The 22,700-nt window shown below is 40.8% G+C and overlaps 1 protein-coding gene across 1 annotated transcript in view; it reads right to left on the bottom strand.

Moving 5' to 3' along the window:
* The window catches only part of LOC103182160 (protocadherin Fat 4), a 131,503-nt gene extending 110,949 nt beyond the window's left edge, over positions 1 to 20,554 (bottom strand). The window contains 2 exon segments of the mRNA XM_042337891.1: positions 19,161 to 19,279; positions 20,500 to 20,554. Coding sequence (XP_042193825.1) covers positions 19,161 to 19,279; positions 20,500 to 20,554 — 174 coding nt within the window.
* Positions 20,555 to 22,700: the final 2,146 nt, after the last annotated feature.

Below are 22,700 nucleotides of genomic sequence, written 5' to 3' on the forward strand. Positions count from 1 at the left end.
TAAATCCAGTGTGTTTTACAGCTTTGGCTTTCCCAGCCAAATGCAATTTAAATCGTTCATTCCAAAAAGCCCCACAAACTGAACTTGGAAACCATAGGAAAGCTGATTGCTGCATATTTTTTTCACATCAAATGGACCCAATAAATATTTATAACTGATTGAATCTTGTTACGCAATCGGGATGGTCGTTTTCCTGCGGTTATATAGGGACAACGATTAAAAATGTGAAGCATCAAGTGGTGTTTAATGTGTAGCAGAGCACGGCCTCCGTAAGACTCCACACTTTGCTACTCTTGTGGGCCACAAATTTAGCTTCAAAAAGTTGGACCAGAATAATCTTGTTTTCTACAAACTGAAAGGCTCCTTTCCATACATCCATGCAGTCGAGTGCCCATCCCACCCACTTCACTTACATTAGACAATTTTGGAGAGCAATCATTAAGGTCAGGGAGGCTTCCTACTCAGCTCCTGGTAACTCTGTATGCCAAAACCAATGCGGCTGAGAGATAGGGTGGTCTAGCTGGACAAGTAGCGGGAAGCTTGCCAGATAGTGTTCTCAATGGCAAGCTACAGGGCTTGAGCTGGTTAAACTCAAGCAGTAATCCAACACATACTCCTGGGTCGCCAAGCCTTGGCTCTTGACAACCTGTGCCTAATACTTTCCGGGATTAGATAAGAAAGGTACGGCTCTCCAGAGAGAGTGTGCATTCCTTTCCACGCAGAGGAAATTGCCATACGTTTGTGAAACTCTCAGTCTGGTTTGAATATTCCTAAACATGGTGATTAGTTTCCGCGTGTGTCAGACACCAGACTGACAAACAAAAATGAAATATTGGGGAATGTAATCAAACCAAAATAACATAATCAGGAATGAGGATAAGAATGCAAATGTTAACTGTAGTCTTTCCCTTTTTGCATGTTCTTTGACATAATAATCCTTACATTTTGAACCTTTCAACAATATTGAAGGCGACAAATATTTATAATAATCTGCATTGATATAATGCCCTTCACCTACCTCAAGCTGCCTTACAAACTAACTGATTTAAGAAATAGGAGCAGGAGTAGGCCATTCGGCCCCTCGAGCCTGCCCTGCCCTTTAATAAGATAATGGCTGATCTTCTAACCTAATTACATTTACTTAGAATGAAAGTTCAAGTTATATAGGTAAACGTGGCACTGAATCCATACAAAACTGTCATGATAAGGCAACATTTACTTCTGCGCCTTCAAGTACAGTCACTACACTCTACACTAGCTTCACAATCCTGTGAAGATCTTTGAGAAGCTTTGATGGTGTGATGAAGTGCTCTATCAGATGTAAGTATTATTATTATTTTACAGAAGTTGTTCGATTTGTGAGTAAAGGATGTATTTTTCTACAAATGTGGTACCAGAAGGCCCTTAATGGATGGATCAGTGAAAGCAATAGACCTCAGAATCCGATCAGGCGGAGTACCTGTGTTTCTGCTCAGATTTGACACGAAGAAGAGAGGCACATTTTTTTTTTGCAATGTCCCATAAATAGCCATGAAGTGAATGATCAATTTTATTTGGGGGATTTTATTTCCCAGGATACCCTTTCCTTTTTGAGAAGTGCCATGGAATCTTTAAAGTCTACCCAAACAAGCAGGTGGGACCTCGGTTTAACGTTTCATCTAAAGTACGATGCCTCCTGACAATCCAACAAGTCACCACAATTTCGTTGTAACATATCACGCTGACTCAAGCTGCCACTTGTCTCCATTGTAGGACATGGTATTGCAATATCCTGTGTAAACATATATTCGTTACTGAATTCATGCAGTGAGCTAATATATTATTAGAAATTAATAAGTGACCAAAAAGTTCTCGATACAGATTGATAACTGCATCAAAACCTTTCTCCTGAACCCGGGTGAAGCATTATATTCCTATAAATTCAAGTGCCTACTTTGAATTATGCCCTCATTTTTTCACTTTAAGTGCTGTGCTACTTCATGGTGCATTTCCAACCAGTCCGACCTTTTAATACCTGCCGTACATTTCTTTGCGCTCAGAACAGCTGTCAAACTCCGAATGTGAAAAAAATCAACGTCACTGCCTCGGTCCTTGACTTTAACAATCACTGCTCTCGCACTAACATGAACATATCACTCATTGCTTACAGTTCACTTATGAATGCTGATGGAGACACAGACACATCAACCCTTGTTTGAGCATGATCCTTGCTGTAATACGCCTTTGGTATAACTTTCAGACATACAAAGAGCACATGGCACGCCTTCACTATATCACATTCTTTCCAGTCAGTATCAACAACAACAACACATTTATATAGTACCCCTCATACAGTGTAGCGTCCCAGAGTAATTGAGGGGGAGCATGATGCCAAGCCGGGGAAGGTGACCGTAGGCACGGTTGAAGAGGAAGGTCTTCAGGTGCAACCTGAAGATGGGGAAGGAAGGAGCAAGGCGGAGGGATAGAGCAAGGGTGTTTCAGAGTTTCGGGGCGTAGTGGCTGTAAGTACGGCCACTGATAGTGGACGGAGGGCAAGAGGGACAAGCAAGAGGCCACTGTGTTGGGGAATAAGCTGGTAGGGAGGTGCCAGGGCATGAAAGGATTTATCAAGATCGTGCTTTCATTGCAGTTTTAGCTGGAGAAACTGCCGCAGTAGCCCAACGCACACTCTGGCTTCCCAAGGCCTTGGCTCTTGCCAACCTGCGACACCGCTCTCTGGAGTTATGTAACTGCACCCTAGGAGAGCGTACCAAACCCAGGGAAGTTTCTGTTAGAAATGTTCCGTTAGACATTCCAACAGAATACGCATGGAACTCTGCCTGGTTTAGATACTCGTGACGGTTTCCACATGTGTCATATGCCCAGCTAACCAAAAAATATACTGAACAACAGGCTCTCCCTACATCACACTCCCTCCAGACACACTATTAGATAAAGAGGACTGTGTTGCTGCGATTACAGATCATCACAATGTTTCTAAATAATAATAATAATCCTTGCATCTGATATAGCACTTTTCATGTCGGGAGGACGTCCCAAAGCGCTTCACAGAACACACTGTAAAGTGAATTGACTGTATATTTGTGGGCGAACGCGGCAGCCAATTGCGCACAGCAACGTCCCACAAACAGTCGTAGATTGAAAATGACCAATTTATTATTGTTTTTGGTTTTGGAGGGATTATTATTAGGCTCTGTGTGGAGTAAGGAAACTTGCCCAAGGTTTCGCCCTGTACCTGGAATTGAACTCAGGTCTCTCGCTTGCAAAGCGAGCGCTCTAACCACTGAGCTACAGGACTCCAAATCTAAAGACACCATGCTACAGATAGTACTATTAATAGATAATAATAATCTTCCTTGCATTTGATATAGCTCTGGAACATGTTGTAATATCTCGTAGAGCTTCATAAAGTTTTTTCTTCAAAAGTGTAGTGACTGTTTTTTTATAGTCGAATGCAGCATCCAATTTGCACACAATAATGTCCCACAAAGTCATGAAGTGAACGACCTTTACTTTTGGGGGGAAATTGTTGGCTTGGATATCAAGAGAAACTTCTTTTTGAATAATATCTTGGCATATTTTAATACCGGCCTGAATTTCTGCCTTTAATGTCTAAACCAAAGGATAATGCCTCTGCAATGCAACACTCCTCCTCACCAGTAAATGCACTGCGAGTTCAACATTTTGGCATGAGGCACAATTCTCTGACCAACAGGCGAGAGTGTTACCAACTGACAACCGACTGTACCATTTCCAAACACAATCATTATATAGAAAGTGACAATAATCATAATAATTTGCACATTTGATGTAGTTGCACGTTTCAAATCAGGAGAACGTCTCAAAGCGTTCCACAGGATATATTGTAAACTGTATAATGATTGTCATATCCATAGGAGAACACGGTACTGAACATCAAGTCTCTCACTGCATAACAGTGTTCATCTTTCAGGGGCAACAAAAACATGAATTTGTACAGCATCCTTCATGTAGGATAACGTCTTGGATGTTCTACAAAGTTGACTGTCAAGCAGGGACGAGGAGAGGGGAGAGGGAGAGGTGACCACAGGCTTGGACGAAGAGATAGTTTTTAAAGCGAGATTTAAATACAGACACAGAGGGATGTGAGACAAAGGAGTAGAGGAAGAGGTAGAGACAATGTTATAGAAAGTCTACCAATTTGCCCACAACCATATCATGATATTTCTACAGCTTCTAGAGATATCACAGCGAGAATGCAGTGTAATACACCCCTTACTCAATGAGTTTAACGTCTCATCTGAAGGATGGCGCCTCAGACAATCTTTTTTCCATTACGGGCTAATAATTCTGTTACTACAGTTCCTTTCTTTTTTGTCCACGGGGTTGACAGCAAAATCAATCATGGGGTGAGCAGCAGCAAAGCAATTTCAGAAGAAAAAAAATCCTGCAAAATAAAACCGAAAAAAATCCCCCCCCAGCAAAAAATTATATTTGAATAAGTGAAAATGTTACGTAGCTGTGTTTCATACACATGAGATTTTTGTTTCCCTTTTGCTCTGATGTGCACACCACAGCACTCTGGAAATGAGTGTTTCAGTCAGAGTTAGGGGCCACTTTAACTCAATCCACCTGCACGCAGCAAATCACGGTTATTTTTGAGCCATTCTTTCTAGCCTTCATGTCAGGGTGATGAGTGACTTCAATATTCGTGAGACTTTTTCTTTTCTTGCTGCAAGCAGAAGTTTAAGAGATAACGAGCGGAGATGAGGGTTTTTTTTTTCTCTTAAACTGCTGATTCCAATAAGCGCAGCTCGGGATGGCAAACGGGAAGAGAAGCAGCTTGAAAATTCATTTTGACATAATTCCAGTAAGAAGTGATTTAAATGAAAGGGGAAAAAAAGAATGATAGACCCTGTGTAACTGACTCTGTTATCTTGACTTGGCACGCTTCGCTCTGATATGATTTGGTTCATATGCTGCTCCACTTTTAGCCTGACGTAAAGTTTAACTTATTTTCCCTCAGTTATTGTTCCCATTGAAATGCAAGATCTTGAGACAAAAATGTAATCAACTAAACAAAATGTTCGAGATCCTGGAAGCAGTTCAAATGATCCCAGCCCAAGCCTCAACTATTTTATTTCTCTTTCTTTTCACGTCTCCCTCGATTTGAGTAAATGCCACAAATAGGTATTAAGAGAGGTTATTTGATCATAAAACAATCCTTGCATTTGATATAGCGCCTTATCGCGTAATCGAAACGGTTGAAAGCGCTTCACGGGATGTTGCCGTTCAGTGAAATGACTGTGTAATTGTAGACGAACGCAGCAGCCAATTTGCCCACAGCAATATTCCACAAACAGTCATGAAGTGAGTGACCGATTGTATTTGGGGTATTCTTGGCCAGCATACCGGGAACAACTCTTATCTCTTTTCGAGAAGCACCATAGGGTCTTTAATGTCCCACTGAACAGAAAAACAGGAAGTCAGTTTAACGTTTAACGAAGGATGGCACTCCCAACAATGCAACAGACTTCCAGCACCGCACTGGATTGTCAGCCTGAACGTTCAAAGCTCTGGCGTGGGCTTGAACCCACAACCTTCTGAATCAGAGGTAAGAGTCCTACCAGCTGAGCCAGGCTCTCTGAGCGTTTAAGTGTGAAGTACACTGATAGGCACACGGTAAATTGGAAGACGTTTTCCCTCATCATCCTTTCTGTCAGTCAGAGCTAGTGATCGGATAGGCAGTCCACCTTACTACAGAGCATAATATATGTCGAGTTGGCACTGTGAACGTAGCACCTTTTAGCAACTGCCCCTGGATGTAAAACTATAGCATTTGTTTTACTTAAAAAGCAAATCAGTCAAAGGGCCAGTTTTTTTGTTAAGTCTGCTCTGGTTGGGCTGTGAACAGAGTTGCTGCCAAATATGAATTCAAGAGTTCACCAATGCCTTGTGTGTACTGCTGGAAGTGATTCAGAGTGGTAAGCCTGATTTATAGCTCCCATGCAGCCCTTAGTTGCTCTAGCCCAGGGCTGATGAGAACGCTGCACATCCGTAAGTAAGTAAGTAGAGCCCAAGAATAATTAAGGGATAATTATGACCAGAGACCAATTAACACACTGCCTGCATTTACACGGCGGTGAGGGGAGTAAATGAATATTGGTACCACAACCACCTTCTCGAGATGATCCTAGCAGACGGGATCCACTATGATTTATGTGGCTCATTCCCAAGTTACGCTGGTGGTTATTTGACCATGAAAGACAAGTAGAAGAAAAATGGACCGAGAGGCTAAACTGGAGAGAGAACAGAAGGGAATATGGTGAGGCCGTGTAAGGGACTCGCTTGGCTCTGTTGTTACTTGAGGAGCTAGATTCCAAAAACAAAAAGCCCCACAGGGCATGTGTCATGACATTATCATCTGCAAAATGATGAACATTATCCTTCACATAATAGACAGCTGCAGTAAAAGATGGATCCCACAGTTTGACCCTTTGTGATGATTTTTTCTTCTTTTCTGCACAATAGCGGCTGCAACAGCATTGGAACACAACATTTAGCCAGTTGAGCTTGCTCTGCTATTAAGACTGTGACAATTCTCTTTACATTTCCTTCTCTGCATATCCCTTAATCGTACCAAATATCTGTCGGTCTCTATTTTGAATGCTTCAGTCGACTCTGTAAGTAAGGTTTGGACATCCTTCTGAGGTCTATTGAGGTGGTTTATTCCATATGTTATACTAATAAATTTCCGCCCCCTCTCCTGTGGTACTCAGATGGAACTCAGACCTTTTATTTAAAAAAAAACAAGGATCTTTTAAAAAACCTGATTATTCTGTTTCCTACAGAGCATGATCTGCTGTTTATTTATGGGTCTACCAAGTCCAGTGTTGGAGGTAGAAATTGTTAAACACCAGCGATCACCCCAGCCCTGTAAAACCTCTGACTTCCTCTGTCACCATGCAGAATCCCCATCATCTGACCGAACCCGAACATTTTGATTAAACCCCACAATCTTTGACCATGTAGCCTTGAGCACTGCCAACCCATCGCGACTTTGGCATTTGTTTGCCGATTTTAGTGTGCTATGACAGTCTGATTATAAATTTGGAGTCAAAACCATAAGCTAACTCTTTAAACAGTGCACAAAAGGCAGCCCGAGGTAACCGTTGGAGCAAAGTATGTTTAAGTCTTAGTGATAATCTATCTCACTAAGGCTAGACTGCTGGACAACAGAAACATCTGTTACAAACTGTTCAGTACATTGAACTAACATAAAACAGTTTGCGTGAGATGTGGCTGCATCGTTCCACAATGACCTAAAATTAACGAGTGTGTTTTTGCCCCGGTTATCCTGGTTTACATGAGACGTTAAACCGAGATTAAACCGAGATCCTGTCTGCCCGTTCATGAAAAGCAAAAGGAGTTTCTCCTGGCGTCCTGGCCAATAATTCCCCCAAAAAGAGTTACTTCACAGCACTTTGTGGGATATTGTTGTGTGCGAATTGGCAGCCACATTCGCCTGCAAATATACAGTTACTACAGTGAATTCTATCAAGTGCTTTTGACATGTCCTCCAGATGTGAAAAATTTTATATCAGGTATAAGGAGTATTATTATTTTCTTTTCATCCAAATTCACCCCTAAAAATTACAAATACAGAGGAGCCCCCCCACCCCTCCCCCCTTACATCACAGTCCCTGAGAACCATTGTTATAATGGGTTGAAATTGATGATCAGCGCGTTCACTGTCCAAGTGGGCAGGAAGACAAAATGGCGGCGGGCAGAGGGGAAGACAAGACGGCCAACTTCCAGGTCATTCGGTTGACCGTTGACATCTGCTAGTAGGTTAGGTCGTGCGTTCTCTTCCAGTGCGTACCCAGAGCAGAAGCCAGCCGGGACCATAGGGACATCCGCGTTAAGTGTTATAACAGAGCGTGTTATAAGAGGGCTCCTCTGAAACTGGTTTACGTGTCTGATCGTGTTTGTAGGACGATGCTGGGTGCTGATTAACAGCTGGGTTTGCCTCCGTAGCAACGTTCACTTAATTTCTAAGAAATCGCATTCTGCAAAGCTCTTCAAGACCTTTCTTTTACGTGGAAAGCTTGATATAAACGTAAATTGTCGCCGTAATAAAAATAGGGAAAGGTTGAGGACAGGTTGGAGAACCAGGCTGTACAAGAGGAAACATCTGGGAATGTATGAAACGCTATATGGTCTGCAACAACGTAAAGAAATCAAGGTTTCAAGAGAAAAGGAGCAGATTCAGAGCCAAAATAAAATCCCCCAAAACTGCTCAAATTAAGCATAAGAATCACAGACACAACCTGGGCATAAACCACTGGAAATTTTCATTTATAGATCCATAAGTCAAAAGAATTTTGAGGCAAACCATGAACAGTAAAGCACAAAGCATAAGTAATATCTTTATGACTTGATGTGTTCAGCTATTACAACGACTCAGAGAACAATGACTTTTTGATGAGGCAATAAAGCAAACTAAACTTGCCTGCATTTGTCAAGGGTTTGCCGTCAGTGGATTTATAATCTTAAAAGAAAGATGACATCAAACAGCAACAAGGCGTTTTTTCAAGTTATCACAAATCAAGACTGTTGTTCCTTCAAATAAATGCCATTTAAGATCCAGTTACTGAGTCGAATTTGTGATAGCGTACTGGTTTGTTGCTTTAACGACAGCACCCATCGATTTATCACTTCCAGTTTATAAAATGCACAGCTAAATGCCGCACTGCAGCTCTGGAAAACTCCCTTTATTTTCTCGCATGCCTAAAATCCAGTTTGTGAGTACTGCAAATTACACCCCAGCATGTCAGTGAAGTAGGTTAGGAGGTTTATTTATTTTCTCACCTAAAATTCTGAAAATGTTTCACTGGATTTTGTTTTAAAAAGTGAGGGAAAAGCATTTTACGCATGTTCTCTGCATGAATTCTCTACAGCTGATCACAGATCAGCTGTAGATCTGTTTTGAAATAACAAGTGAGCCATTATTAGGGTTAAGAAGGCTTAATAAAGGCTTAGAGATGCTGTTCAAAGGAGTCTTTGACTACATTAAAAATAATAATAATCCTTACATTTGGTATAGTGCCTTTCACATCGGGGGGACATCCAATAACACTTCACAGAATATGCAGTGATTGTTTTATGAACACATTCTAATACCCAGATAGTTAAAATTGTGGTACCCTTACTTGTGTTCATAATTCTGTACATGTGCCGATTTCTGGTTTAAAAATGTGTGGAAGCTGAAAGTAAGAGATCACTCCGAGGAGCAGTCCTGATGGGCCTTTTATTGCTCTTTGCTATCCATGAAACAGTCTATGAAACTACATGGGGAGAAATCCTACCTGGATCTATATTTACTCTATTTAGGTAGCACTACAGAGCATCCAAGATTTGGCAAAGAGATCCAGCCTGAAGCTAGTGTTCTCTTGGGTTCTTCAGAAATTAACACAAAACCAACTGTTTCACCAGCAAAATATACAGTCAATTTACTTTACAGTATATTCTCTGAAGCGCTTTGTGATGTCTCAAAGACATGATAAGGCGCTGTATCAAATGTAAAGATTATTATTATAACTTCAAACTTATGACTGAATTCAACAATTAGCCAAATTCATCACACTCTGAACTATTACAAAAATAGAGTAAATTCAGAACCAGGAAGAATTTCTCCCTATATATTCCTATGGTCACTTAGGTGAACCACAACAAAATTAAACACTGGAGGCCTCTTAAGTGCAACCGAATTATGTTTTGATTTGACGAGTGAACTTTAAATAATGTTGCCCAATACGCACAGTGATTCTGCACATTGTTCAAGCCAGAGGATCAGAATGTATATATCACATTTCAATTGTTTAGAGACCTAAAACAAAGACACTCAGTGTTTCGGCGCTCAGTCTCCCATATTTTTCATAAGTTATTCAACTGTTTAAATACTCTGTCAAATCCCTACACGAAAGATTTATAGTGATGTTATTCCAAGCACTCTGGGGCTCTGTAGGTCAAGCGAATAGTTCCACACTGTTTCAGCTGTCTATTTCACAGGGCAAATATAAGCAAACACAAAAAAAACCCGAATGATCCAGACATAAACTATCTATTTCTCATGCTTGTTACACATATGAAATCATGGCAGACTCTATGTCAAATAAAAATAGCCAGCACCATTAATGTTTGACCATTCTCCAAAAAGTCAGCAACATGTGTGGTTAGGTCTACAAGCCCACTTCATCATCTCACCAGTAATTAACCCATTGGACAAGGCTAGGTGAAGCAATCTTTACACACATTGTATAACATAGCAATCTAATAGGATGCCCCACAAGAGATTTAGTTTAATTGTTTTCCAGAGGAAAGAGAGGGGTCAATTTGCAATATTTCTTCCATTTTTTTAAAATTCTAACAACAAGAATCCTTGCATTTGCTGTAACTCCTTACTTTTCTCCAACACTCTGTGGATGACTGAGAGGTGGGACAGGTAGAGGGAAAATAGTCAAATAAAAAGGGCAACAGCTTTTTGGGAGGGATTAGTCAAAGAAGCAGAGACTTCTCCAAAATGAGTTTAGCAAATATTTCCTGGCACGACGCAATGATGGAGGCCAATGGTGCTTATTCCATGACTCATGCAGAGCAAAGCTGATGCACAGTTGTTCTCTCTCATCCCAGGGACAGCTCTCTGTTAAAATGAAGTTCAAAAGCCAGTATTCCCTCGATTACCGAAACCTAGAAATTAAGAAAAAAAACCGCAAATGCTATAAACCTGAAATATAGGCAGCAACGCTGGAAATCCACAGCGGATTGAGCAGAATACAAACAAGGAAGTTACATTTGCTTGATGTTTCAGAAATGCCTCTATACCAGAACTGGAATAGCCCTGAATATAGAACAAATGATGCAGGAAACAAATACAAAGCAAAGCAACACACGGGAAGTAAAACCATATTGACCACATCAGGAAAAACACGGACACGTACAGTGTAGGTTGAGGAATACTGTTTGTGGAAGGGAGGGAACCAGGAGAAAATTGCCGGAGACAGTGATAGATCGCATGAAATATCACTAAAGCTTAGTGAAATGAAACGGGTGGGATGGCCAAAACCATCATAACCGAGCAGAAGAGAAATCAGTTTTAATCATGCTCAAGTCAATATAAGGGCCAGAAGGCTGAAAAGTCCCCAAGAATCAGAAAATATATTCCTTCTGAAGCTTGAGTTGGGTTGAGATGGAGCCCAGCAGGTGCCAAAGATAAAGATGTCGGAGTGAGGTTAGGAGGGGAGTTGAAGTACGGAGCCATGGGAGGACAGGATGATCCTTGAAACTCCTTTGCTGTTGTACTGAAGCCCAACCCCCTCCATCATCATGTGGAAAGAAGCCTACTTTATCACAGAAAAAGATGGCAGCACGCCACTGACCTCCCAGTTTGAGGGATTGGCCCAGAAAAAGACATATCTGTGTTACTTTGGACAAGCAACCTTTCGGCCATGTAAAAATATGGACTGAGGGCGAGAAAAATGGGCAAATCTCCTTTCCCATTCTAATAACTGCTAGTCCTACAATGCACTACTTTGCTAATGACCTACAATACACAAGGAACTCATTAAGTGCTCACTCTGCTGCTCACATCCCAGGGCACAATCAGTTATTACTATGTTTTGCTCTATTTCATTGATTTTGCTCATTTGTTTGTTTAATCTGCAGATACTGAATGCTAGGGGAGGAGCGGGGAAATCATCTCTGTTTGGAGGAGAGGGACATATCAATGTTTGCAGGAGAGGGACATATAAAATGTTTGGAGAAGGGACATGATCCATGTTTCGAGGAGACAATTTGAGCCATGTTTATAAAATAGGAAAGGAAATCCATGTGATGAACTTGGGAGTTTTTTTAAACTAAAAGAGAAGATGGCAAGGAACAGGTCTCCTGAGTGCACCAACTCCACACCCCAGAGTTCTGTACAAAGTGAACACATGCATCACGAACCTTTGTGTCACTGACCTCTGTTAGTGATATTTTTGATGAAGGAATGGTTAGCCCTTTGTGAGCATTGACAGTTTCAGTCATGTAAATTATCCAACACTCATGGCTCAAGATCATCAGCACTAAATAGGCACCTTTTATGTAAGATAAATATCTCAAAGGACTTCACAAAGCAATGGAGGTCACCAATGAAGAAGGAAAGAAGGGAGAAAAAGTTAGCAGTGCTGACCAAAGGCATGGTCAAAGAGATACATCCTTAAGAGGGTTTTGAAGGCAGAGCGAAAGTGCAAGGAGAAGGAATTATCTCATCGAGGCGGTCTCACAACCAGCACCACAAACGGCTGACATTCATGAAATCGGCAGCTCACACCACAAGTTATGACCACAGCAAGCTGGTACCAATTCTCTTTCCTAGGAGGGAAATAAATGGTTCCCGGTGTAAAGAAGAAGAACCATCATCCATTTCCAGCATTGACATTCTTCATCTTGATCCAAAACATTTGAGTGCATTAATGCCAGGAAGCAAACTGATTTCCTTTAAGCTGCTTTTTCTTTTAATGTTCAATTCCTTCTAAAATTGTAGATGGACAATTCTTTATCTCAGGAGACAAACTCTCTCCTGACAGAGTTTTCCGATGCTGGAACCATAGCTTTGAATTGCTTTGATGTGCTGCTTGCATGATTCTCGTGCCAGCACAAGACAGCGATTTTTCCAAAAATGCCAAATCTCTGTTTGAACTCAGGCCAAACAAATAGGCTTCTTCCAATTTGTACTCTCGAGTTTCCGTATAAAAGTATTTCTCTTCAAGTTTGTTGAGCTGCATATCTGTTACTGCTCAGCATGCATGGAGTGTGACATGAAGCATCACAAGCAAGAATGATCTGTCTGGATGAGGTTTATGAAGTGCCCAATTATTGAGTAAACCACAGGTTTCTTTAACTGTGAATGTAAAGCAAACAGGAATTTTGTTCACCCACCCACTGTTCAACCAATGGTAAAAGGTTCTCCAAGCCTGATAGAGACTTATAGTAGAGGTCAAAACACACTGGTGAACTGTCCACAAGTCAATGAGAATGAGCCATGCTGCAAAAACAAGCCTCCTCATAGATGTCAATGAGGTGTTCATCACCCAATTCAATAACATCTTTATTTCCGATTTGTTTGTGCCATTGTTAGTTTGGAGGAATTTCTGAGAGCTGCTCGGCACTGCCAAAGTCACCTCCCTTCGACGGGAAAGGCTTCAATACAACATGGCCAATCGTGACATTGGTTTCCTGGTGTACTCCTGCACTCCACAATCCATTGTTCTTTTGTTAGAAAAAACCTCTGGGGATCCATTATAATGGACGCTCGTTGGCTCTGGCAGTGTTTGCGAATGGTATGACATCAGACAGCACTTCTGACCAACAGTATGATTTAAACAGTAGAAAATGCGCAGCTGGAAAAAGGCCAGCCTGACTATGCTGCCCGACTACTGATGTCCTTTTTTCTGAAGCTCCCTGTAATGACCAGATAAAGCTCTATTCTAAAATGCTTATGTTCTGGGATTCACATCGTGCTATAGCATATGATTTATGAATATGGTATTCACACGGCCTTGAGTGTGTTCATCATAGTTTACATAGACTGGGCTCTAACTACCGCATCAATCACTCATATTGTCCTATTACATATGTGAAATTAAAAGAATACTAGCTTGAGAGAAAAGCATCTGATTCATAAGATACCCTCTCAACCGAACCCCACCACACACACACACACATACACACACTGTCTCAAAAGCTGTCACATTCATGCAATTTGAACACTGAAGCATGATAATTTATTAAAAAAAGGGCAAAGCATTAGCATAGGAGAGAAGGAAAAAAACATATCTCCCTACAAAGATAGACGATGCAGCTGAGCAAAAAACAGTTCCAATAATGATAATAATAATAATAATAATCCTTGCATTTGATATAGCTCTTTTCACGTCGGGAGGACATCCCAAAGCGCTTCACAGAAGTAAAGTGAATTGACTGTATAAAGTGAATTCACACTGTAAAGTGAATTGACTGTATATTTGTGGGCGAATAAATAAACTAGTATGGTGGCCTAATTTGCGGTGTTTACTGACAAGATTTCTCGATAAGGAATCCTATTAAAAAAATTCCACTGGAACAAAGGAGCAGCACTCTGGTAGCCAGTTTTGCCCAGAAAATATACAGTCAATTCACTTTACAGTATATTCTGTGCAGCACTTTGAGACATCTTGAAGACGTGATAAGGCACCATATCAAATGCAAGGATAATTATGTTGGGAGTGGAATTCCTGCGGGTCAGAGTTGCATAATTCCATTTGTTGTGAGGAATCCCTACTTGCTGACATGGATCGTTTTAAGGAACCCGTAAAGAAATATCGCAAATTGCTCAATATAAGGCGATTTATAGCCTCTGTGAAACTAATATTGTGAGCGACATGTGCCAGATACTTTGTTTTTTTCTAAAATTAATCGTCTGTGACACAGGAAAGCTTCTAAAGCATGTTGGGAATAAAAGAGTTCCGCTCCAGTGAGGAACGATGCTGTGCTCAGAAAGAGAGAATATGAATCACAATTCATCAGTTCGACGTTACTTTATGGCCTACGTAACTCAAGCATCTCGTTTTGTGTCAGAAAACGCTCTTACGAAATGTTGCTTCTCATGTTACTTGTGTGTTTGTTGCACAGGTCCATTTGTTGTGTCCTAAAGAAAAATAAAAAGCTAACTTACCTCCCACACTAATCTATCCCTCATACCCCTCAATCGATTTATTTGCCATGAAGGTATTCAATTCCCCCAACAAATGTTAAAGCACAAGTACCACATGTTGCATTAATGGTACAGAGTTCCTGCTCACTCAGCAGAGTATGGGTTAAGTTGCTGAGGTGTTCAGGGTCTTGGGTATTGTGCTCAGCAATCGTGAGCTATTACTCAAAGTCATGACTGCTGAGTTACAATAGAAGACATTGGGCGCAGTAAATAAATTACAATTTAATAACCAGCAGAAACAACGAGAGTAAAATAAATGACTTCCAGGTCAATGAGTCCGAACGGAAATATTCATCACTTTCAATTGTGGGCGACAAAAATGCAGTGTACCTATTCCAATATGCCGGTTTCTTCTAAACAAAAAACAATATTTATGAATGAGTGAACGTTGGGAAAATGCACGAGTGTCAAACAGACTGAGCTGCTTTGTTTCACTGCAGTGAGAAAGCCTCTCTTGTTCAGGCAGTTTGTTCATGGCGCAGTTTTGAAGTTAGGATCCAGACTGGATTTGAACACAAGCAACCTGCTGATTGTCCCCAAATCGGCTCATGAGCTGAATCTCTTTTCTCTGTGCGTCACTTTTTTTTTGTTCCTGGAACACAGAGCTGAAACAGAACATCGACAAAGCGTACAAAACTGAACGTGAGGGGAGATGGGGTAGCGAGGGGAATGCAAAATTCTACAGTTGTTGGTATATTTATAGTGAGAACACAAATTCTCCAATAAAGGGCAAGCACTTGTACCGGGAATGCAGTGTTGTGGTGTAAAAGAGAAAGCAGGAGGTTTCACAAATAAGGTCGCAGGGTAAGAACCATTTCTGGGAATTATTGTACTATTGTCCTATATTGAGCTGCCCGCTTTTGTGCGCAGGTTCTAAAAGTAGATGTTTTATTTTTCCCAGGCACCCTCCGTCTTCTTGTGACACGATTCTGGGTTATCTACAGACAGAGGCACAGTGAGAATATACAACATGTAATTGCTAATTTTACTCTGTGCTTTGGCAGTCTGAAGGCAAAGTATTTCCAAAAGTCATTCATCATTTGAAAGAAACTGTCTATAGAATAGCAACGCTGAACAAAGTTGCACAGACAAGTCAGGAAACTACTAGACGATGGTGGATAATCCTTCTTATGAGAAGTTAAACCGAGGTCCTGTCTGCCTGTTCAGGTGGACGTTAAAGGTCCCATGGCACTATTCGAAAAGTGCAGGGAGTTTCTACTGGTATCCTGGCCAACAATCCCCCAAATAAAATTGCTCACTCACTCAATGGCTGTTTGATGGACACTGCTGTGCGCAAATGGCTGCCACAATTCGTACACAACACACAGTCAATCAATCCACTTTATAGTATATCTTGTGAAATGCCTTCAGATGACTCAACAACTGAAAGGCGCTATATAATAATAATAATAATCATTGCATTTGATACAGCACTTTTCACGTCGGGAGGACGTCCCAAAGCGCTTCACAGAACACACTGTAAAGTGAATTGACTGTATATTTGTGGGCGAACGCGGCAGCCAATTGCGCACAGCAATGTCCCACAAACAGTCGTAGATTGAAAAGGACCAATTTATTATTGTTTTTTTTTGGAGGGATTATTATTAGGCGTGTAAGGAAAGTAAGAGGTAAAAGTAGGCGTGTAAGGAGAGTAAGGAAACTTGCAAGGATTATTAATATTATAAAATGAAGCAGCTCATTGCTATCAATCCCAGCAAATAAATAATTGCAAACCCCCTCACCCTTCAAAAAATCCCGAAAAAACACTTGATGTATTTCAGACAGCCCCTTCAGCAATATTGCCCAAATCAATTCATTATGTCTCCCTCTCACTCCCCACTCACACCGCCCCCCCCTCCCCAGCTTGCAATAGTTTATGTTTCCTGCTACAAATTTAACAAAATAGTGCAATTGAAACAGTGGCACATCCCCAAATGTCTCAAAGTGCTTCCTGGGATTTTACTAAAAAATGTATTTTTTGGGGTGACTATCACTACGTTTCAAGTAAACACAGATCGTCAAATCATTCAAATTGCATGAGACAGAGGAGCAGAGTGGATCAGGTTTTATCTATCTGAAATAACCAGATGACTAAATTACTGAGCTGCCTGGTTTTGTGTAGCTGGAAGCAGTTCAGGTCTGAAATGCAAACTCAGCAGGGAAAACTTATTGTGGGTATGAAGAGATGAAATGTAAGATACAAAAATAAAGCCACAATAGTGCCACAAATACAATACTCAGACATAAGCAACATGCTGAACCTATTACAGTTCAAACATTCATATATTTCTCAAATCTGTCAATGTTAGAAGCAGAGTGTGCTCAACTTGTGGTTAACTAGACTAGAAAAAAATGCCTGGCCAACAATCCCCCAAATAAAATTGGGTATTCACTGTGTGGCTATTTGTGGCTCTGCCGTATGCAACGTCGGCTGCTGTGTTCACCAGCAAAATTGTCACTAAAAGTAACTAGACTTTTGTTGCAATCCCCCCTTTGTTTTGCATCACTAACACCTCTTTAACTCATCATCGCCTGTCCTCTACCCATTTTCTCCTTTGTCTTCCTTGCCCTTCCTCCCCCCCTTTAGTCCGTAAAAGTCTCTCCCTCCCTCCCAACAAAGGGTCGTGGACCAGAAACATTGACTCACTTTCCTTTCTCCATAGATGCTGCCTGACCTGTTGAGTGTTCCCAGCGACTTCTGTTTTTGTTTCACAAGGATGGGTTTTGATAAGGAGTTACCTACATCATATACTCTGCTTCACAAGTCTTTTGATAAGGTGTTATGACAAAGATTACTATGATATTTAAATCACATAAAGGGACTGTGGGTTTCCATGTTCATCAGTTATATTACATCATGAACATATTGGATCAGCAAGCAATTATTCCTCTGGGTTGGATTGGGTTGAGTCAGTGAGTGAAGGAAGCAATTTGCTCTGGATGGGAAGGGAACCTGTAACATTTGACCAAGTATCATAAAATAAGGAAACCGCACTTTCACAGAAGCCATAGAGGTTGACTTTAAGAGAGCTCTAAAGGTTAAGTACCTCAAGAAGGAATCTCTCTGCCCGTCCTATTCAATAATGATCTGATTTCAGAGCACGCAGTGAAAATCAGTGACTTTCCTTTATATAACAGTTCTCTGCTCTTGCTACTCAATGAAAAGCTTGGAAATGCTAACTTCTTGTTCCACTTTGCCGTGAGCACAATCCACCTCTTGTATAAAACTGACGAGAGTTGCAAAATTGAACATAGCTTTTGTCTACATAAGCCAAAGTCTAGTCCATTTGAACAAATGGTTTAGTGACTGTAATTAAATTTCAAGTTTCCCCCTTCTCCTCACACATATACACACACATCCACAGCTTCTGTGCAAGGTTTGACACTATCATGCGTATTTTGTGACAACTAAAATTTCCCACTAATTTTACCAATGAAGATTTTACATGCCTTTAGTGGAGTATAACTGCAGCAGTCTGGTCTCTAGGTAAATCATTTGTTTTAGTGAAACCTTCCTCAGTGGATAGTATCAGCCAAAAGCCAATTCATTTTTTAGCACGAATGTCTAACTGTTTCTCGGACACCTATGTCTCAGACTACTGGAACAAATTGCCACCTTGTTCACTGTAAGACAGTGTTTTTTTTAATCAGTCTAACACTCCCCACGACACGAGTCAAAACAGAAATCTCCTCTGTAGTCTCTGTAAAGAATATAATAAATGCATTGCTGCAGTTTTAATATATGAGCTAGCACGTCCTTTGCCAAGTTCCAGACTCCGCTCTCAATCACCACCCAGAGACACGGTGAATTGGAAGCGCATCAAGTGATTAACATGTTAAATGAAGTGAGAAGCTGGGCAATGTTTATTATGGAGTGTTATCAAACCTTCATGGGCTGGGTGCTATACAGGTTATAGCATCACTTGCTGCTTCTGTAAATTCAACACAGGAGAGCAAAACGTTTTGACACACAAACAAGGACTGGGAACCAACTGTTAATCAAAGCAACTTAAAAATATGCACAGAGCCACCGTAAAATATAGTCAATCAGAGATAATTATTCTGCAATTTTTGCATTACTAAAAATAACAACAGCAACAAATTACATTTGTGTAAGCGCCTTTCACGTCAGGAGGATGTCGTAAGGCACTGGAAGAATAACAGCCAAAGATGGCACCTCAATATTCTTCTAATTAAAAATAAAAAGTAGTAATTTTTTTTTTGCTGTTTTTAAACCCAAAATATAGGCAGGCGCAGACGATGGAAATGAAACAATAAACCAAAAGGATGTCCAAAAATTCTTTCCGATGGCCTTTTGATAAGCATTGTGTGTCTGTAAAGTGTAAAAGAAGCAGCAACGGCCAATTTTTATTTGCCGTTTGTTCACACTGAATGGACTGGAAGCAAACAAACCCCTAACACCATTTATTTTATCCCAGGCCAGAATACACTGTTCAGACTTTGCGTTCGCCAAACTCCAAACGCCCACGGAAATCACAATGATGCCTCAGAACAAAAAAACATAATATATTGCTATTTTATTGAAAGGCTGGGGCACTAAGCTTTCCTGAAAACATTTACTCAGACAGAGTCAGCAAAACAAAGTCAAATCCGCGTCAATCTGGGACATCTGGTCATCTTATCTGACAAGATATGACAGAGCTATTAACAGAGAGCAGATTTAAGGAGCATTGTGAGCACATATGGTTCTCAGGATAGCGTAAGCCAGGGTTTGCACTGAACGCTTTCCATGCATTTGGCTTTTACGGGCACCAGGCAATGCAGAGGCGTTGGCACTGATGTGTAGTTGGGTGAAATCAAGCTTATGGATATTCTCACTTCAAGATTAGATGTGTAGGGTAATGAAAGTGTGCTCTACATCACAAAACCACCCATTATCAATGCAAGTCGCCCTACCTAGCCCAGTTAATTGCGATGAAATTAATTACAATTAAAACTGATGTGTGGTGTCTATGGTGGGGGTAGGGGAGGAGAGGAGGTGGGTGGGCGGTATGGTGGTACTAACTTGTTGGCCCAAAGGAGAAGCTCTGTTGTATGATCTCCAAAGTTGTCTTACAGAAAGATGTTCATACATATGTAAAGTGTGTAAAAAAAGGAAAATAGAAATAAGAACAGAAAATGGTAGAAATGTTCCACAGATCATTCAGCCTCTGAGTGGTGAAGGGCTGGTTAATAATAATCATAATAATTCTTGCAATTGCTAGGTTCTTGCTAGGTTGAGATGATCTTAGAATAGGATTCCCCCTTTCTAATGTCCCATCAAAGTCAGTGAACTTATTGACCAACAAATGTACAATATTATGCTTGCTTTGAGACGTCATGAAGATGTGATAAGGCTCCATATTAAATGCCAGGATTATTAAGATTACTGGGGATGCTCTATGGCTTTTGTTTATGGAGCTATATTCAATGAAACCTTTGGTTTTTATTTCAAGTATTTGCTTCCAACAATCAATGATGGATCCAACTTGAAATTCTACCCCACGGGAACATATATACATGCTAGAGCATCAGTAAATTAACTCCCCCCCCAAATAATCTGAGATTTCTCCATTGTCAGGAGGTTCTCCTTTCAGGAGTGATCCTTCCTTGAAACGGACCATCATTTTGCTATGTGGTTTTTTTTCGCCTTTCATAAAATTGTGTTAGGTTTCTCCCACAGTTATCTAAGAACACAATTGAAATCCATCTTGTTAGGCACTCACCCATGCAAACTTTGGCAGGGTGGAAGGTCACCATCAATCTCGTTGGCCTTGCCATTCTTTTATTCCACTTCTTTGTGGGTCAGCGAGACAATAAAACTTTGCGGTTTGTTATTTTTCATCCAGTGCTACAGTGAGGGCTGCACCATGACCATAAATAAACTGTCAGTGCATTGTGCTTAGCTTATTTGGGGGATAACAGGGCATCATGCGTCAATTTGGGTTTGGACAACTCATGTGAGGCAACACAAAGGGGGGTCATCATCCTTCTGAAAATTGGAAACCAGTAAGAGAATCGCAGCAGGCTCCCAGATTGTTCTTTGATTTGCAAACTCAGTGTCTCCATTGCATTCCATGTAGGGCATTGCCTTTTCCCCTCTCCTCTGGTAACACAACCCAACTCAACAAAAAAAAACACTTCTTCACAGTGTGACCCTCACCGCATAGAAACAAACACAGGCCAACTCCCCCATGCCACGTCGCCTGCGCACACATGGCTGAATTTATTACTTGTATTAATCTCTGCCCCACTCTGTAAAACAGGAGTGATTCATGGTAACACAAATCCTATATCATGAAGAGGTATCCCCACGGTTCCACAGTGACTGCACAGACACCGCAGACTGCATGTTTGACAACCCATGACTCCATTGCGTGTCACTTCACACGGTCACTGTACCGTGTAGAATGGCTTAAATCATTACAGGCAATTTCACTTAACTTACGCAAATACCAGATATGCAAACCCTTGTGTGTTCAGAGAAAAAAAAATATGAAGGTATTTCAAATATCACAGTTAGTCTGTTCCACATCACCGTTTACTTAGCTGTTGCACTAAATCTATTTCTGAAATTCCACCAGGATACATTAAGTTGAAATTTAGACACAGCAGGAACTATTGACACAGATACACATGCTAAGAATTCAGTGTGCACTCCATAATTCAGGACATTTCTGCAGCTAAAAAAAAGTTGAAACAAACAGGTAGATAGTTCAATTAGAAGCAGCTTCCATCTCCAGCCCCCACAGAAAAACTGAATCACATGCGTGACATTTGTCAGTACAAATGTCATCACTCTGCATAATTATACAATCTGAATACTTCCAACTTGCAGATGTTTTGTGCTTTTTTTATGCATGACAAAAGCTGAGAATCAGAGTGGTGTATTACACTACTGTACTGACAAGCTCTTGGCTTGGAACTCCACCAACATTGACTGGTGTTTGTACTGGGTAATTTTGTACACAGTGAGCATTGCTTGTGCCAGCTGAGTTTCATAAGTGAAGGAATTGGAGGAAAAATTCCAGCATCTGTACTTGGTCTATAGGAACTGGCTCCAGCGCAAATAACAGTCACCATACTTGACAGTGATTACCTGTAAAGTGTTCCGAGTCTCTGGCTCTATAGGCACCAAATCAAATGCAAGGATTTTTATTATAAATTACTCTCCGTCAAATAAATCATGAGAATTACTTCTCTCTGTTGAGACTGCCAACTGGATTTGAACAAAATAAGTACACTAGTAGCAAAGTTGTTCAATAACAAAAGCAATGCAATAACAGTTTGCAAAATTTTCCAAATATGTTGGGTTTTGGTGTTGAATTTCCTCACTGGCCCCTTTGCTGGTTTTCTTTTATTGTCTTCCATCCCCTGTGTGTCCTCGAAAATGCCTCCATCAGCCAAAAGAGTCAGGCCCATCAACCTCTTCACAGTCAGTATCCAGGCATTTCTCACACTTGCCTGACAGGAGGTGTTGTTTCCACAGGGATTCCAAAAAAAAACATACAGAAAAAGAGAACTAACACGCACAGGATGTAGCTTCATAAAACTGGATTTGTTGCGGTAACTGCAAACTCGGGTTTGTGAAATTCGCGGATGGTAACTTTTGAATCCCAAGTTAACAAAGCCCGAGACAAGCAAAATGATTGCCATTTTTTCCCCAGTCTTTGTTTGTTCACCCACTGCACTTTCAGTAATCCTGTGAAGGGCTTCGCACATTCTCCTGACATGAAAGGCGCTATACCAAACTTAAGTATGTATGTGATTATTACCATGCGATTCGATGAAAGTCACAAACCAGATTACAGAGCGCCCAGATTTTAACAAGTTTTTTTCTGTGCTTCCTAAAAGAACTATCAGAAAAGTATCTTGAAAATTAAAGGCTCTATGTAAGAATTTATCAAATCCTTGACACTCTGAAATG

Source organism: Callorhinchus milii, unplaced genomic scaffold (genome assembly GCF_018977255.1).
Source record: "Callorhinchus milii isolate IMCB2004 unplaced genomic scaffold, IMCB_Cmil_1.0 Scaffold1, whole genome shotgun sequence".
In the NCBI taxonomy this organism is placed as follows: Eukaryota; Metazoa; Chordata; class Chondrichthyes; order Chimaeriformes; family Callorhinchidae; genus Callorhinchus; species Callorhinchus milii.